Raw genomic sequence first — 19,236 nt, 5'->3', positions numbered from 1 at the left:
ACAAGCATTTTTTTAGGTTCTAAGCTCACAAGGCATATTTGTTTTATTTTTTTTCATAGCGTACTGGTAGTCCCATAGTCATTGATACATTTGGTGCACCGGAAATATAAAACTCCTCTCAATGACCTCTCCTGCCACTTAGGGCCCAATACCAAAACAGCTCCAATCAGCGGCTTAGGTAGAGTTCATACATATCCAATCATTTCAGCTCCCTGGGCAGACCATTGAGATCTACACTATAAATACATATGAGAAGGATCAGTAATATAAGGGTTTGGAAACTTGGTTCAGCTGGGGGAGGGAGATTTACAACAGTCCCACAGGTCCTTGCTTTTGTCAAACGGGGAGGGGGGAGATGGTATGGAATCAAAAAGGGGTAGGGGGAAGTAGTGGCTAAGACTGAGCTAGTCTGGTAGTGACCTCCATCTAAGCTACTGTACAGACACCGGTCCACGAGAGAGCGGGAAGTGAAGTGGTAGCCAAGGCCTGCTATATTTAGCCACCTCCCACGCTGGCCAAACCACATACCAATGACAACAGACACTGACACCCACCCAGTCACTCACCCATCCCAGCCAGCCACCGATCCCCACCCCCTCCCCCTCGTTCCCACCCACACACGCAACATCTTCAGAGCTGGGGAGCGCAAGGACCCGTCTAGGCCGCACTACCCAGTCTGACCTCCTCGCCCCACGCCTTTCTGGCTTCCGTAAGGATATAGACATATCTTGAGATCCCCCTAAAGGGACCTACACACAGGTAAGGTGTCATAACCATAGGTCCACTTCTTAGGTGTTGTGCCTATATGTTTTGCTGTGTGATTGTACAGGGTGACATTGATGTTTCAAGTCAAGCTTGTTGGGGACACTCAATAGACCGTTGCGACAGAGCTGCCCTCCGTACTATTGTCAATTTAACAAGTTCATTGCATCCCAATGTCTTGCTAATATGTAAGGTCCATCTGATCCCCCTAAGATTTAATAGAGCCTGGCATTATGTCAATGACCAACCTGGACTCAGGGGTAGACGTAACATAGTAAATGTAAATCTGTCTCCCACCATTTAGTATATGTTACATATGTATTAATTTGTGGATGGCCATCATCCATTTCATATGATATGATATGTTACGAATTACAATTCGTATGATATGTTCCCAATTGCAATTTGTACAATATGTTGCTAACTTGCAATGCGTATGCTATGATTCGAATTAGTTGTGGCTAACAATAGTTAGGTGGTCAACTCTAACATTAGCTAGGTGGCTAACTTAGGGTTAAGGTTAGGAGTTAGGTTAAAGGGTTAGGGTTAGCTAACCTGCTAAGTACTGTAGTTGCAAAGTAGCTAAAAAGTAGTAAGTAGTTGAAAAGTTGCTAATTAAATTTGTCTGTGATGAGATTTGAACACTCAACCTTTGGGTTGCTAGACATTGAGTCTATGAGACCAGGCTGGAATGACTTACTCTATGTTGATTAATTTAATTATGTATGACAATGTGCAGCAATTTCACATTATTTCTCAGTTCTCCATACATCTTTTGTTGGTGCTATTCCCTTAACATTTTTACATTTACAACAGAGTATGAACGAACATTGAGAATTCTTTGGAAGTGGATTTACTTCTTGGAGCTGACACTTAAGCTGTGAATGAACATGTGAGCATGCTTTAATCGACTGGTCAGATAGCTATGAATGGCTCTTAGGCCAAATTAGTGGACAAGATCAGTTTTGAGTTGTTTTACTTTACCTATGAGTACCTATTCATAAAATACTGTACATGCAAGTATATATATTCATTCAGATTTGAATAAAAACAAGATGGTGCATATAGTGTTTCCCAACTTTGGTCCTCGAGTACCCCCAACAGCACAAATTTCTGATGTAGCCCCGGACATAAAATGACTGATTAGCTGACAAGTAGAATCAGGTTTGCTTGTCTGGGGCCATAACAAAAATATGTACTGTTTGGGGTACTCGAGGACCAGAATTGGGAAATTGCAGCAGGCTATAGGTTTACTTGGTCAAAATGTGTATTTTGCTGTGGACTGTTGCTCGCCCCATCTTCTCAACTGTCACATCTGTTTGTTGTGTCCTGTCCTGTACCCCTGTCCATTTTCGACCAACCTGGGTAATTCCAAGCATATTGATTCTTGTTCTACCGTGGTTCGCTCCTGCCATGTCTGATGAGTATGTGCTCAGCTTTTAACGGCCCAAGGTTATTTAAAGGGATGCCAAGGTTATTTAAAGTGATTCCAAGGTTATTTAAAGGGATGTGCTAACTTTGCCCTTTTAGCGCCTCCAATAAATGCAACCGGCCCCGGCGCGTGTTTGTGCGTGGCAGGGGGAGTGTAATGTTAGCGATCAATAGCATGCTGCACAGTGTTGCCTCCTTTGGGGTGATGTTAAGCTAGCTGTCATTGAACAAGGTGTGCCGTAACATGCTGTCCCTTGTGATATTGTGTTTTCCCAGCGGCAGCAATGTCACAGTTCTCTACCATGACAACCAATGAGAGGAAGCTACAAGCAGCAGCCATCTGCAGGGAGATACAAGGTCCTGAAGGTACCCCTCTCACTCTCTGAATAAATGTAACTGCAGTCATAGTGTACATACTGCACAGACATAAATACACTCACGTGAGTGCCTGTGAACAACCACAAACGCGTATGTACACACACACACCAAAGGAGGCTGCTGGGAGGCGCTATAGGAGGACAGGCTCATAGAAATGGCTGGAATAGAATGAATAGAATGGTATCAAACATATGGAAACCACATATGCCATTCCATTAATTCCAGAGCTCCCACCACCAGCCTCCTCTGACACACACACTTAACACACTCACTTTGTAGTGGTGTATCATCTAGTTCGCCACCATCTAAGGCCCTGTATATAAATAAGAATTTTATTTGCTCAAAGTAACTAATCTCTTTGTCGTTGTCCTTTGAACAAGCTATTTCTGGGCGTGGACAACTGCATGGCTTGTCGCAGGAGGGAGGGAGGGATGGGGGGGGGCTGAGGGTCACTGACAGCTGAAGCATATTCTGGCAGGCTAGATTGCTTTTGGCTGATTTGATAGGCCTATGACACCTCCATGATCAGCATGCATTAGGTATTAATCGCAAACAAGGGGGCCAACATGAGAGGCTGGCTGACACGAGAAAATGATTCATCATTACTCATATTGACAGTATACACTATATCAAAGTATATCAAACATTAGGAACACCTCAATTTGTCAGGTTATAGACACTATAAGGTGTTCGAAAGTCTTCCACTGGGATGCTGGCCCATGTTGACTCCAATACTTCCCACAGTTGTGTCAAGTTGGCTGGATGTCTTTTGGGTGGTGGACAATAGTTGATACACACAGGACACTGTTGAGTGTGAAAAACCCAGCAGCGTTGCAGTTCTTGACACAAACCGGTGTGCCTGGTACCTACTGTACTACCATATCCCGTTCAAAAGCACTTCAATCTTTTGTCTTGCCCATTCACCCTCTGAATGGCACACATACACAGTCCATGTCTCAATTGTCTCAATACTTAAACATCCTTCTTTAACCTGTCTCCTCCCCTTCATCTACACTGATAGAAGTGGATTTAACAAGGGTCATCAATAAGGGATCATAGCTTGCTCAATGTAATGTTTTGTATACTAAGTCAGTGAGGTGGGTATTGGGAATGTGTAAAATGTGTTTTACATTGAAAGGTAACCAGTACAATGTAATTAGCAAAATGTGCACATTGTCAGTATAATGAGAAACTGCTTTGACAGAATATGCATAATAGGGTCATTTAAAAGTAAGGGTGTATGGGACACTAGCTCAGCCAAACGCAGATAAACCGACAACTACACATAATAAGTGCATATACATGTGGAGGTACAGTATGACACAAACAACACACACCAGAACCCCCCCCCCCCCCACACACACACACACACAAACACACACACACTTTCTCATAGCTGTTGTGTCTCTTCCAGATGCAGAGATGGACCTGGGGAAGAAGATGAGTGTCCCTAAGGATGTGATGCTGGAGGAGCTGTCTCTGGCCTCCAACAGGGGCTCCCTCCTCTTTGAAAAGCGCAAGAGGCGCTCCGAGAAATACACCTTTGAGAACATCCAGAATGTAACCAACACACAGATCAATGTAAGCAACACAAACCACTTGCATGTGCACCCTTGAATGTGAACACTAACTACAATAGTGTACTACAAGGACAATCAAAACACTGGAACAAAGTTGCTGTTTCAACAAGAACATTTAAGGGAAACTGAGCGATGAGGGTGATGACAGTTGCCATTTGTTTTGGTACTTTATGTGATTGTGATGAGAGACGCAAATAAGGCTCATCAGAGTTTCCATTAAACGGTTCAATCAGACCATTATCAATAAGCATTTTCTACATTATCAGTAACTTATCAGCTGTTGAACTGTAGGAGACTGTTCTGCACGGCTAGTACATCTAGTGATTTATTCTCCCCAATCCTAAAGCAGCCTATGGTCCTAAAGAAAAGAAATTGAGGAACACAATACCTAATTTCCTAATAAAATGCATAGGCACTTGAAATGCATTGCAGACTGCAGCCCTACTGCTGCTCGAGACTTGGACCCGTTCCAGAAACAACCCCTTGACCCTACCTCCTAGGCACTTGTATAGAGTACAGTAGATCTATAGTAGCTCTGCCCTTTGCTAGTCTAGGTGGATTTGCTATCGTATATTGCTACATGAAGATTTATAATGAGGTCATAGAGGATAGGGGGCAGGACATAGGGGTTGTTTCTGGACAAGGCCTTGGACTTGTATAATAGGTGTGATATTCCTCCAACGGGCATACGTCAAAGTCCTGTTTACATGCTTTGTGTTTGGATGGGCAGTGTACGAAGTCATCATCTTCGCAGCAATATAGGCTACACAGGCCCTAGTAAGCTACTAGACTACTTAGGCCACATAGGGACATTTCCCATATAGCTTTTAAAACAGAAAGTCCAAATGCCAAGGGTCTAATAATCTGTTACTTTGCATTTAGTAATTGTTGTAGGGTCTAATAATCTGTTACTTTGCATTTATTAATTGTTGTATCTAGCTCAGCTGGAGAAGAACGCACATCTGCACGGTTTCACATTGTACACCACTCTGATGTTTTATAACATGTGCCACTCATTCTGATAACCCATTCATACGTAAAGCAGCACACTGTTGTAAACCATAACGTACAGTACGACGTACCATACACAACAGTAATGTCATGCAGTACACTTCCTCTGGTAGTTGCTTGAGCCTTTGGAATGTACACACACAGTCGTACCTGTTAAACTCTGAGTGTTGTTTTGGACCCGGTACCGGGCCTCCGGAGCTTAAGAAAGTGACATATCGTTTGAAAGCGAAAGCACTTGTCTTTTTGAAAATTGAGCTCAAATCTTACTGCTGGTGATGTCATAAGAATGCCCCCATGAGCGATGGTCATATTCATAGAGTATGCAATTTAGGTCAAGTCACCAAAAGTGCAAAAATGTTGTATGTGTGGAAAGGGTACACCCTGGTAGTCATCGTAATGCAATGCATTTCTTTTTTGATCCACATTTAATATGACGTTACCTCAAATGCATCCGTTGATCCATCGTTTCCTATGACTAAAATGACTGGGAAAATACGTTTGAGGGCTTCCTCGCCTGTCTGTCTGTTATTTACAACAACAAAAAATAATAACTGAAAAGTCCCGATCACCCAATGTCAGGCTTGAGGTGAGGTATTACCCAAACCAGATCAAACCAGATGTATCTGGTTTCAACTGTTTAAAAAGAAAATGGCTGTGTTCCTATGGGAATTTGCAAATGTGTAGAGTGCCACCATCAGGTAAAATATATGACATTGTTTTTCTGATCGGTAATTGGTGACATATTTTACTTCAAATCTAGACTTTAAATTCTCTTATTCCCTAACATGGGGACAATTTGGAAGCAACCCCCCCCCCCAAATATTTATTTTATTTAGCTTTTCTTTGCTCTGCTGTTTCTCTGGCTCTGTAATAGTCACATTGTTGCTGTACACCTGCAATAGAATGCCACGGTTATTATCTATCAGTATTAAGCGTGTTTGTAGGACATTTTGATTTTTAAAATCGTTTTTAAATGTATCTAATGAAAGTTGCTTAGAAAATGCCACCAGAGGGCGTCATAGTTTGACAGGTTGTTTGGAATATATTTACAATATATTTGAATATGTTGAAATTCTTAAAAAAATAATATCTCCCCCAGTTTGTTTACCTGTGGGGGCAAAGGGGAACTGCTATTTCAAGTTGTCGACATTTCCTGAGGAAGTCCTGGCGTAAATCCTTCCAAATATCACTGGGAAGATGAAAGTTACACACTGTGGACCACAGCACAGGATATTCAAGCATGAGAAAACAATGCTCTTTATATTACTGGCTCTGCATAAGACACTCACTGACCTTTCAATCCCCCCCCCCCTCTCCTCTTTCTGTCCCTCTCGCTCTCCCTCACTCTTTCTCTCCATCTCTTTGATCCCTGCTCTAAACTGTATTTCTCCATCTCCTTCCATCCCTCTCCCCTTAGAATGGTGTAACTCTTCAAACGGAGAGTCAAGAAACCAAAGAAAACAGCTTAAGAGTGGAGCAGTTGTCTAAAACGCCCCAGAACATGCCTGACCTGAGCACAGCCCCTAACCCAGACAACATCGCACCAGGTGGGTGCTGCGACTGTGAAATAACCTCTGCTCTAAACTCATGACCCCATGACCCGTATGACTCAGTAGCCTGGAGGTCAGTGGAGTCAATTAGCATGATATATAAGCGTGGGCTATCTCCGGTTGTGCCAGTGACATTGGAGTCAGCCTTGATCAGTTGAAGATGTGTGTTGTATCACCTGAATCGCACACAGAATAAAAAGCCTTGGTCCAAATTAAAAGTAGCGCAGCCTGGCCTGGCCTGATAGCAAGCCTAATTTAGACTGAGACTTATATCCAGTCAAGAAACTAACCCTAGCCCCTTACTGCCTAGACAGGATTTTAATTGTATTAAGTTATATAGTCAAAGCCCAACCTTGCCCTCTGATAGGCTAGGTAGGACTTTGTTTACTTGGAGCGCTTTCTCCATTATTCACACATGGTGCTGTATATGTATGGTCCAGCTGGATATAACAAACAATGTAATGCTTTGCTAAGGCTTCATAGGGGAAAGCATTTTATCCTTGTATGGAATCTTCTGGCTCAAGGGCATGAGCCATCTTTCTTCTTCTCCTCCTCCTTGTTCTCCCTCTCCCCCTCTTTTTCTCTTTCAATGGATCCCCCTAACTTTCTGTATCTATCCCTCATTCTCCCTCTCTCTTTCCCCCTTACCCTCCCTCTCTTTTTACTGGTGACCATGGGCATAGTTTGATAACAGTCCAGATTCCCCACAGGAAATGTATAGAGTATTTCCTGTGTCCACTGCTCGCTGTCCCCTGATACCATCAGGGAGAGACTGGCTCTCAGATATTGCTCGCACTCCCGATCCAGCACCGTCAACATAATATGGACACCAGTTTAGCCGATGAGCACATGGAGACAGTACGTGTTGCTATTTCGGGAACTTACGACTACGCCACCACCTTGATAGGGAGTCGGAGGAAAAGTCAGTGGATACAGCATGGAACATTTTGGTTGGACCTTCTGTGCAATTGACCAATAACGTAAAAAATCATAACAGTCACAAAGACGTACCGGACCAAATTTGAACCTATCATGGAGTTTGGATAGCACAGTACAGTGAGTGGAGCTCAATACAGTACTGAACTCTACTATGCTCTGCTGTATTGTACTACACGGTACTTCACTGTGTTTTGCTGTGTTGCGCTGTGATGTTAAAAATTGTGAAACATGAGGAGAATGATATTCATATCCATAATTATGCATTTCTGTGCAGTACAGATCAGGGACCCATGATGTAATTCCGTTACTGGGTGTAAATAAACGTAACTGTAGTTCAATAAAAAACATGTAGTTCAAAGTCAAGGTGCCATGTCATAACAGACACCCCATTCTTTTTGTAGATATTTTTTATATATTCGTTCAGAGCAGATATTTAAGAGTTTTTTTTGGTTTGCATCTGTACAGTTCTTCCACTACATTTGTTTTTTTGTACATTTTTCAGTGGACATTTTTAAAAGTAGTCCTTGTGCATGGAGTTATTTTCTAGGTTAGCTGGCCAGCTATTGTCGTTCTTCTAACGTAGCTAGCCAGCTAGCCCCCGAATAGCAGCACTGTTGTAACTATTACAGTACAACGGTTTGTTTTGTTTGATCGTAGCTAGCTAGCTACATAGCCGTCTTTGTATCTAAGACAATTGTGTAGCCTAGAGCGATTTTCTAGGTTAGCCAGCCAGCTATTGTCGTTCTTTTAAGTAACGGAACGCAATCAACCTTGCTAGCTAGCCAGCTAGCCCCCGAATAGCAGCACTGTAGAAACTATTACACTCGACGGAACGACTTGATTAGTGTAGTGTCAACATCGCAGCCACTACCAGCTAGCCTACTCCAGCAGTACTGTTTCATTTCAATCATTTTAGTCAATAAGATTCTTGCTACGTAAGCTTAACTTTCTGAACATTCGAGACGTGTAGTCCACTTGTCATTCCAATCTCCTTTGCATTAGCGTAGCCTCTTCTGTACCCTGTTAACTATGTGTCTATCTATCCCTGTTCTCTCCTCTCTGCACAGACCATACAAACGCTCCACACCGCGTGGCCGCGGCCACCCTAATCTGGTGGTCCCAGCGCGCACGACCCACGTGGAGTTCCTGGTCTCCGGTAGCCTCTGGAACTGCCGATCTGCGGCCAACAAGGCAGAGTTCATCTCAGCCTATGCCTCCCTCCAGTCCCTCGACTTCCTGGCACTGACGGAAACATGGATCACCACAGATAACACTGCTACTCCTACTGCTCTCTCTTCGTCCGCCCACGTGTTCTCGCACACCCCGAGAGCTTCTGGTCAGCGGGGTGGTGGCACCGGGATCCTCATCTCTCCCAAGTGGTCATTCTCTCTCTCTCCCCTTACCCATCTATCTATCGCCTCCTTTGAATTCCATGCTGTCACAGTTACCAGCCCTTTCAAGCTTAACATTCTTATCATTTATCGCCCTCCAGGTTCCCTCGGAGAGTTCATCAATGAGCTTGATGCCTTGATAAGCTCCTTTCCTGAGGACGGCTCACCTCTCACAGTCCTGGGCGACTTTAACCTCCCCACGTCTACCTTTGACTCATTCCTCTCTGCCTCCTTCTTTCCACTCCTCTCCTCTTTTGACCTCACCCTCTCACCTTCCCCCTACTCACAAGGCAGGCAATACGCTCGACCTCATCTTTACTAGATGCTGTTCTTCCACTAACCTCACTGCAACTCCCCTCCAAGTCTCCGACCACTACCTTGTATCCTTTTCCCTCTCGCTCTCATCCAACACTTCCCACACTGCCCCTACTCGGATGGTATCGCGCCGTCCCAACCTTCGCTCTCTCTCCCCCGCTACTCTTTCCTCTTCCATCCTTTCATCTCTTCCCTCTGCTCATACCTTCTCCAACCTTTCTCCTGACTCTGCCTCCTCAACCCTCCTCTCTTCCCTTTCTGCATCCTTTGACTCTCTATGTCCCCTATCCTCCAGGCCGGCTCGGTCCTCCCCTCCCGCTCCGTGGCTCGATGACTCATTGCGAGCTCACAGAACAGAGCTCCGGGCAGCCGAGCGGAAATGGAGGAAAACTCGCCTCCCTGCGGACCTGGCATCCTTTCACTCCCTCCTCTCTACATTTTCCTCCTCTGTCTCTGCTGCTAAAGCCACTTTCTACCACTCTAAATTCCAAGCATCTGCCTCTAACCCTAGGAAGCTCTTTGCCACCTTCTCCTCCCTTCTGAATCCTCCCCCCCTCCTCCCTCTCTGCAGATGACTTCGTCAACCATTTTGAAAAGAAGGTCGACGACATCCGATCCTCGTTTGCTAAGTCAAACGACACCGCTGGTTCTGCTCACACTGCCCTACCCTGTGCTCTGACCTCTTTCTCCCCTCTCTCTCCAGATGAAATCTCGCTTCTTGTGACGGCCGGCCGCCCAACAACCTGCCCGCTCGACCCTATCCCCTCCTCTCTCCTCCAGACCATTTCCGGGGACCTTCTCCCTTACCTCACCTCGCTCATCAACTCATCCCTGACCGCCGGCTACGTCCCTTCCGTCTTCAAGAGAGCGAGAGTTGCACCCCTTCTGAAGAAACCTACACTCGATCCCTCCGATGTCAACAACTACAGACCAGTATCCCTTCTTTCTTTTCTCTCCAAAACTCTTGAACGTGCCGTCCTTGGCCAGCTCTCCCTCTATCTCTCTCAGAATGACCTTCTTGATCCAAATCAGTCAGGTTTCAAGACTAGTCATTCAACTGAGACTGCTCTTCTCTGCATCACGGAGGCGCTCCGCACTGCTAAAGCTAACTCTCTCTCCTCTGCTCTCATCCTTCTAGACCTATCGGCTGCCTTCGATACTGTGAACCATCAGATCCTCCTCTCCACCCTCTCCGAGTTGGGCATCTCCGGCGCGGCCCACGCTTGGATTGCGTCCTACCTGACAGGTCGCTCCTACCAGGTGGCGTGGCGAGAATCTGTCTCCTCGCCACGCGCTCTCACCACTGGTGTCCCCCAGGGCTCTGTTCTAGGCCCTCTCCTATTCTCGCTATACACCAAGTCACTTGGCTCTGTCATAACCTCACATGGTCTCTCCTATCATTGCTATGCAGACGACACACAATTAATCTTCTCCTTTCCCCTTCTGATGACCAGGTGGCGAATCGCATCTCTGCATGTCTGGCAGACATATCAGTGTGGATGACGGATCACCACCTCAAGCTGAACCTCGGCAAGACGGAGCTGCTCTTCCTCCCGGGGAAGGACTGCCCGTTCCATGACCTCGCCATCACGGTTGACAACTCCATTGTGTCCTCCTCCCAGAGCGCTAAGAACCTTGGCGTGATCCTGGACAACACCCTGTCGTTCTCAACCAACATCATGGCGGTGGCCCGTTCCTGTAGGTTCATGCTCTACAACATCCGCAGAGTACGACCCTGCCTCACACAGGAAGCGGCGCAGGTCCTAATCCAGGCACTTGTCATCTCCCGTCTGGATTACTGCAACTCGCTGTTGGCTGGGCTCCCTGCCTGTGCCATTAAACCCCTACAACTCATCCAGAACGCCGCAGCCCGTCTGGTGTTCAACCTTCCCAAGTTCTCTCACGTCACCCCGCTCCTCCGCTCTCTCCACTGGCTTCCAGTTGAAGCTCGCATCCGCTACAAGACCATGGTGCTTGCCTACGGAGCTGTGAGGGGAACGGCACCGCAGTACCTCCAGGCTCTGATCAGGCCCTACACCCAAGCAAGGGCACTGCGTTCATCCACCTCTGGCCTGCTCGCCTCCCTACCATTGAGGAAGTACAGTTCCCGCTCAGCCCAGTCAAAACTGTTCGCTGCTCTGGCCCCCCAATGGTGGAACAAACTCCCTCACGACGCCAGGACAGCGGAGTCAATCACCACCTTCCGGAGACACCTGAAACCCCACCTCTTCAAGGACTACCTAGGATAGGATAAGTAATCCTTCTCACCCCCCCTTAATGACTTAGATGCACTATTGTAAAGTGGCTGTTCCACTGGATGTCAGAAGGTGAATTCACCAATTTGTAAGTCGCTCTGGATAAGAGCGTCTGCTAAATGACTTAAATGTAATGTAAATGAGTTGTATGATTTGTTAAACTTTTAAATCAATGGTTTCTGTTTGGCATATATTTTAATGTCATTTTTTATTTGTTTTACCTGAGTCAAAGCGTAATTCAGTTACTAACCAAGCTTTGGGGCAACCATGTCACTTATACACAAATCCTCCTCTTATCTCCTCCAACCCCCAGTGTTTCCTGAAGTACGGCAGTCACAGTACATTTCCCACAACACATTGGAGCAACTAAATGTGCAACCATGCACGTGAGCACTGTATGTGGCCGGTGTAAATCTCTTGTGGTGTTTGTTTTGTGAAAAACAGCAGAACTCCCCAGAGGGGCCAATGTTTGGTCTTTCCCATTACCTTCTCTAGCAACCATCAATTCAGGAAGAGGGATTGTTCGTTATAAGAGGGTTGGACATGACAGCGCAACACCCCACGTTATGTAACACCTGCTTGCAAGCTGCCCCTGGCGAAGAACACCCGTTTTGAAGGATAGTTCTTTGGATAGGCCTTCCCTGTCACCCTTACACCACACAGTAAGAAGTCCTTCTTGTTGGTTCACTGTGGAACTTGACCATATTTTCCTCTGAATGCAACACAGGGAGGACCCATGCAGTGCTTCATGGGGTTTATATTGAGCTTTGTGTTAGGAAAAATCAGGTTGGTAGTATAATATATATGGCCTGATGGATGCCTCAAAGGTCATTGTGAATCATTTCTAATAGTCTATTACATCATTTTGTTGTTAAGCAGTTTCTCACTAATTCTCTCTCTCCGTCATTCTCTCCCTCAACCCCTCTTTTTCACTCACTCCACTTCTTGAACCACAAGCTGTACCAAAGAAAGGTTATGTGGAATCCCAGGGCCCTTTCACCAAATTCTCTCTCCCTCTCTTTCGCCCAGGTTATGGTGGCCCTCTGAAAGAAATGGAACCAGAGAAGTTCAACAGAACATGCCTCCCGAAGTCCTACCACTCCCCCTGGGACCAGGCCATCTACCACCACGACCCCTCCCTGGCCGATAGCCTCGTCACCTGCCTGCAAGAGCCTGAGGCCAAGCCAGAAGGACCAGGGTACAAGAGCTTCAACAGGTATAGCCGATGATGGACGCGGACCACACCTTGGTTGAAATAGTACTTGCGCATCGTGTAACACTCCTGACTTTGGAAAACATGTCAACATGTGATTTTGTAATGAGCATAACATACTCTTATGTCGAAGTGTACTAAAATGTCAACTTGATTTTACCATTTGTAGTAGATGAAGGGAGTCCACTGACATGCTTTCCTTTATCTGGGTCACAACATAGTCAACAGACACACCATGCATTATCATTTCAACAGAACATGTCCTCCAGACAGTGGCTCATACCTTTGATGGGATGAGCCAATCTGTCACTTCCCTCTGCATTGTTAGTGGTGCAAGGTTAACATTAACATTGTCAATCCTCTATCTATCTCCAGGGTGGCTACTCCATTCAGAGGCTTCGGAGGCAAGTCCACCAGACCGGCCCCAATGTCCAAGGCCCCCGAGGTGGAACACAACCCCATGCCGGAGCTGTACCCCGAGCTCCAGGCGGAGCCGGCAGTGCAGAGGCCCACATTCAACAGGGTGGCCTGTGGCTGGGCGGGGACCAGCGCCCCACTCATCCTTCCCACAGTGCCGCTGGTTCCCATGCTTATCCCGGAGTCCGATGACCTTTGAAACTCTGGCTGCTGCTGTGTGTCCCGAGACGTTTCCTGGTTTGCTACCCACAAGTCCTTTTTGGTGGGTTAGGGTCAGAATAGGGTCAGAGTGAAGAAAGGAGGTCTTTTGGTTTTCCGCTTAGGGCAAGTTAGCTACGTCTTTGTGGCGAAAACACACGTTTCTCTGATTAACTGGTTGGCCCATGCCCAAGGTATTCTGCCCATCTTCAAACTGCACTTAAAACAAGTCAACCACACTTGCCAGAGTTACTAAATACAGTATAAGAGCTGTACATACATTGATGTGTATGAGTGAAATTGTATTTGCCTGATGACATTTGATTATTGATATTAGTTGTTTTTTGAGGTAAATAAAATGATGTAAAGCATAATGCTGTTATTTCAGTTTTCCTTTAATGATTTTATTCTTGCATTGCTGCTTTTCCTGCTGAACTGGTCCCTGTCCTTGTGATTGAGTGACACAAATTGCTTTAACATATTCACAGAGAAATGCTTCAATAACTGTTCAGCAGTGAGTGTCTGCACTTGATCTACAGTGAAGGATCCATTGCCGCATGACATTGCACCTGCGTTCTATTCTATGTAGTCTTCCATCACCACTCACATCCTATGTCAGTCTAAGTTACAGTTCTATAACACACCTCAAGGTTACACTGCCCGAGCTGACATATCAAATCTGCTTCCCCGAGGCGAGCGAGATGACGCGCCTCACCTTTTTGCGACAATGCGGCCACTCGCATCATATCAGCCAGTCTCCTACCCACTCCTCTCTGTCGCTACGTCTTTCAGTTAAATAATATAGGGTACTTTTTCTAGAGACAATAACTCTCTCACCGTCACTCAATGCCTAGGTTTCCCTCCACCGTAATCACATCCTACCATACCCTAGTATGTTGACTTCTGTAACCGTAAAAGCCTTGGTTTCATGCATGTTAACATTTGAAGCCTCCTCTCTAAGTTTGTTTTATTCACTGCTTTAGCACACTCTACCAACCCGGATGTTCTAGCCATGTCTGAATCATGGCTTAGGAAGGCAAACAAAAACCCTGAAATCTCCATCCCTAACTAAAACATTTTCCGTCAAGAGAGAACTGCCAAAGGGGGCGGAGTTGTAATCCACTGAAGATATAGACTGCAGAGTTCTGTCTTACTATCCAGGTCTGTGCCCCCAAAAATTGAGCTTCTACTTTTAAAAATCCATCTTTCCAGAAACAAGAATCTCACCGTTGCCGCTTGCTATAGCCACCTTCTGCCTCCAGCTGTGCCCTGGACACCATATGTGAATTGATTGCCCCCCATCTATCTTCAGAGTTCGTGCTGTTAGGTGACCTAAACTGGGACATGCTTAACACCCCGGCCATCCTACAATCTAAACTTGGTGCCCTCAATCTCACACAAATTATCAATGAACCTACCAGGTAAAACCCCAAATCTGTAAATGCGGGCACCCTCATAGACATCATCCTAACCAACGTGCCCTCCAAATACACCTCTGCTGTCTTCAACCAAGATCTCAGCAATCACTGCCTCATTGCCTGTGTCCGTAATGGGTTTGCGGTCAAATGACCACCCCTTATCACTGTCAAACACTCCCTAAAACACTTCAGCGAGCAGGCCTTTCTAATTGACCTGGCCCGGGTATCCTGGAAGGATATTGACCTCATTCCATTAGTAGAGGATGCCTGGTTTTTCTTTAAAAGTGCTTTCCTCGCCATATTAAATAAGCTTGCCCCATTCCTTTGACCAGAACAAAAACATCACGAGGCGTACTGCATTAGCATCGAATAGCCCCCGCGATATGCAGTTTTTCAGGGAAGTTAGGAACCAATATACACAGGCAGTTAGGAAAGCAAAGGCTAGCTTTTTCAAACAGAAATGTGCATCCTGTAGCACAAACTCCAAAAAGTTCTGGGACACTGTATAGTCCATGGAGAATAAGAGCACCTCCTCCCAGCTGCCCACTGCACTGAGGCTAGGAAACACTGTCACTACCGATAAATCTGCAATAATTGAGAATTTCAATAAGCTTTTTTCTAAAGCTGGCCATGCTATCCACCTGGCTACCGTTACCCAGGTCAACAGCCCAGCACCCCCCATAACATTTCCGGTTCCGGGTTGGAGCGAGCGGTCGCATCTACACTTCGGTCCGCAGGTAGTATAACTTTTCATTACATTTCATTATAGTACAACGGTTTGATTTGTCTAATCTTAGCAATTTCTTCTTAGCTAGCTACATAGCCGTCTTTGTATCAAAGATAATTGCGTAATTATCGTATTTCGTCGTCCTAACGTAGTCTACACTGCTATCTGCCCAGCAGCTAGCTAACGTCCACTAGCACAGCAGCTAGCTAACGTCCACTAGCACTGTAGAAACTATTACACTCAACGACTCGATTAGTGTAGTGTTAGCTAGCTACATAGTTGTCTTTGCTGTCTTCGTATCCAAGGTAATTGTGTAGTTTAGAGTGTGTAGACTTAGAGTGATTATCTTAATTTACCGAGGTTAGCTAGCCAGCTATTTGTCGTCCTTAACGTAGGAGATACTGCTAGCTAGCTAGCCAGCCAACAGCTAGCCAACGTCTTCCGAATTGAACTTCAACAACCCGGTCAACATTCCGCCTCGCTCCACAGGTAGTATCACATTTTCATTTCACTTCATTACAGTACAACGGTTTGATTTGTTTGATCGTAGCTAGCTAGCTACATAGCCGTCTTTGTATCTAAGACAATTGTGTAGTCTGGAGCGATTTTCTAGGTTAGCTAGCTAGCTATTGTCGTTCTTTTAACGTAACGTTACGTAATCAACACTGCTAGCTAGCCAGCTAGCCCCCGAATAGCAGCACTGTAGAAACTATTACACTCGACGGAACGACTTGATTAGTGTAGTGTCAACAACGCAGCCACTGCCAGCTAGCCTACAAAGTCAACAACGTAGCCACTGCCAGCTAGCCTACTCCAGCAGTACTGTATCATTTCAATCATTTTAGTCAATAAGATTCTTGCTACGTAAGCTTAACTTTCTGAACATTCGAGACGTGTAGTCCACTTGTCATTCCAATCTCCTTTGCATTAACGTAGCCTCTTCTGTAGCCTGTCAACTATGTGTCTATCTATCCCTGTTCTCTCCTCTCTGCACAGACCATACAAACGCTCAACACCGCGTGGCCGCGGCCACCCTAATCTGGTGGTCCCAGCGCGCACGACCCACGTGGAGTTCCAGGTCTCCGGTAGCCTCTGGAACTGCCGTTCTGCGGCCAACAAGGCAGAGTTCATCTCAGCCTATGCCTCCCTCCAGTCCCTCGACTTCTTGGCACTGACGGAAACATGGATCACCACAGACAACACTGCTACTCCTACTGCTCTCTCTTCGTCCGCCCACGTGTTCTCGCACACCCCGAGAGCTTCTGGTCAGCGGGGTGGTGGCACCGGGATCCTCATCTCTCCCAAGTGGTCATTCTCTCTTTCTCCCCTTACCCATCTGTCTATCGCCTCCTTTGAATTCCATGCTGTCACAGTTACCAGCCCTTTCAAGCTTAACATCCTTATCATTTATCGCCCTCCAGGTTCCCTCGGAGAGTTCATCAATGAGCTTGATGCCTTGATAAGCTCCTTTCCTGAGGACGGCTCACCTCTCACAGTCCTGGGCGACTTTAACCTCCCCACGTCTACCTTTGACTCATTCCTCTCTGCCTCCTTCTTTCCACTCCTCTCCTCTTTTGACCTCACCCTCTCACCTTCCCCCTACTCACAAGGCAGGCAATACGCTCGACCTCATCTTTACTAGATGCTGTTCTTCCACTAACCTCATTGCAACTCCCCTCCACGTCTCCGACCACTACCTTGTATCCTTTTCCCTCTCGCTCTCATCCAACACTTCCCACACTGCCCCTACTCGGATGGTATCGCGCCGTCCCAACCTTCGCTCTCTCTCCCCCGCTACTCTCTCCTCTTCCATCCTATCATCTCTTCCCTCTGCTCATACCTTCTCCAACCTATCTCCTGATTCTGCCTCCTCAACCCTCCATCTCTTCCCTTTCTGCATCCTTTGACTCTCTATGTCCCCTATCCTCCAGGCCGGCTCGGTCCTCCCCTCCCGCTCCGTGGCTCGACGACTCATTGCGAGCTCACAGAACAGTGCTCCGGGCAGCCGAGCGGAAATGGAGGAAAACTCGCCTCCCTGCGGACCTGGCCTCCTTTCACTCCCTCCTCTCCACATTTTCCTCCTCTGTCTCTGCTGCTAAAGCCACTTTCTTCCACTCTAAATTCCAAACATCTGCCTCTAACCCTAGGAAGCTCTTTGCCACCTTCTCCTCCCTCCTGAATCCTCCTCCCCCTCCCCCCCCTCCTCCCTCTCTGCAGATGACTTCGTCAACCATTTTGAAAAGAAGGTCGACGACATCCGATCCTCGTTTGCTAAGTCAAACGACACCGCTGGTTCTGCTCACACTGCCCTACCCTGTGCTCTGACCTCTTTCTCCCCTCTCTCTCCAGATGAAATCTCGCTTCTTGTGACGGCCGGCCGCCCAACAACCTGCCCGCTTGACCCTATCCGCTCCTCTCTTCTCCAGACCATTTCCGGAGACCTTCTCCCTTACCTCACCTCGCTCATCAACTCATCCCTGACCGCTGGCTACGTCCCTTCCGTCTTCAAGAGAGCGAGAGTTGCACCCCTTCTGAAAAAACCTACACTCGATCCCTCCGATGTCAACAACTACAGACCAGTATCCCTTCTTTCTTTTCTCTCCAAAACTCTTGAACGTGCTGTCCTTGGCCAGCTCTCCCGCTATCTCTCTCAGAATGACCTTCTTGATCCAAATCAGTCAGGTTTCAAGACTAGTCATTCAACTGAGACTGCTCTTCTCTGTATCACGGAGGCGCTCCGCACTGCTAAAGCTAACTCTCTCTCCTCTGCTCTCATCCTTCTAGACCTATCGGCTGCCTTCGACACTGTGAACCATCAGATCCTCCTCTCCACCCTCTCCGAGTTGGGCATCTCCGGTGCGGCCCACGCTTGGATTGCGTCCTACCTGACAGGTCGCTTCTACCAGGTGGCGTGGCGAGAATCTGTCTCCTCGCCACGCGCTCTCACCACTGGTGTCCCCCAGGGCTCTGTTCTAGGCCCTCTCCTATTCTCGCTATACACCAAGTCACTTGGCTCTGTCATAACCTCACATGGTCTCTCCTATCATTGCTATGCAGACGACACACAATTAATCTTCTCCTTTCCCCCTTCTGATGACCAGGTGGCGAATCGCATCTCTGCATGTCTGGCAGACATATCAGTGTGGATGACGGATCACCACCTCAAGCTGAACCTCGGCAAGACGGAGCTGCTCTTCCTCCCGGGGAAGGACTGCCCATTCCATGATCTCGCCATCACGGTTGACAACTCCATTGTGTCCTCCTCCCAGAGCGCTAAGAACCTTGGCGTGATCCTGGACAACACCCTGTCGTTCTCAACTAACATCAAGGCGGTGGCCCGTTCCTGTAGGTTCATGCTCTACAACATCCGCAGAGTACGACCCTGCCTCACACAGGAAGCGGCGCAGGTCCTAATCCAGGCACTTGTCATCTCCCGTCTGGATTACTGCAACTCGCTGTTGGCTGGGCTCCCTGCCTGTGCCATTAAACCCCTACAACTCATCCAGAACGCCGCAGCCCGTCTGGTGTTCAACCTTCCCAAGTTCTCTCACGTCACCCCGCTCCTCCGCTCTCTCCACTGGCTTCCAGTTGAAGCTCGCATCCGCTACAAGACCATGGTGCTTGCCTACGGAGCTGTGAGGGGAACGGCAC

General features: G+C 47.0%; 1 protein-coding gene across 1 annotated transcript; it reads left to right on the top strand.

The window, feature by feature from the left end:
* Positions 1-634: 634 nt before the first annotated feature.
* LOC135510609 (myozenin-2-like) lies at positions 635-13,787 on the top strand. Its single transcript, XM_064931666.1, has 6 exons — positions 635-759; positions 2,470-2,559; positions 3,986-4,152; positions 6,580-6,709; positions 12,642-12,828; positions 13,201-13,787. Exons 2-6 carry the CDS (start codon positions 2,478-2,480, stop codon positions 13,439-13,441), a joined length of 807 nt encoding a protein of 268 aa, XP_064787738.1. The 5' UTR covers positions 635-759; positions 2,470-2,477; the 3' UTR covers positions 13,442-13,787.
* Positions 13,788-19,236: the final 5,449 nt, after the last annotated feature.

The sequence above is a fragment of the Oncorhynchus masou genome, chromosome 23 (assembly GCF_036934945.1).
Source record: "Oncorhynchus masou masou isolate Uvic2021 chromosome 23, UVic_Omas_1.1, whole genome shotgun sequence".
Classification (NCBI taxonomy): domain Eukaryota; kingdom Metazoa; phylum Chordata; class Actinopteri; order Salmoniformes; family Salmonidae; genus Oncorhynchus; species Oncorhynchus masou.
Note: the sequence above shows the minus strand (reverse complement) of the source record. Positions and strands in the feature narration are given on the sequence as shown.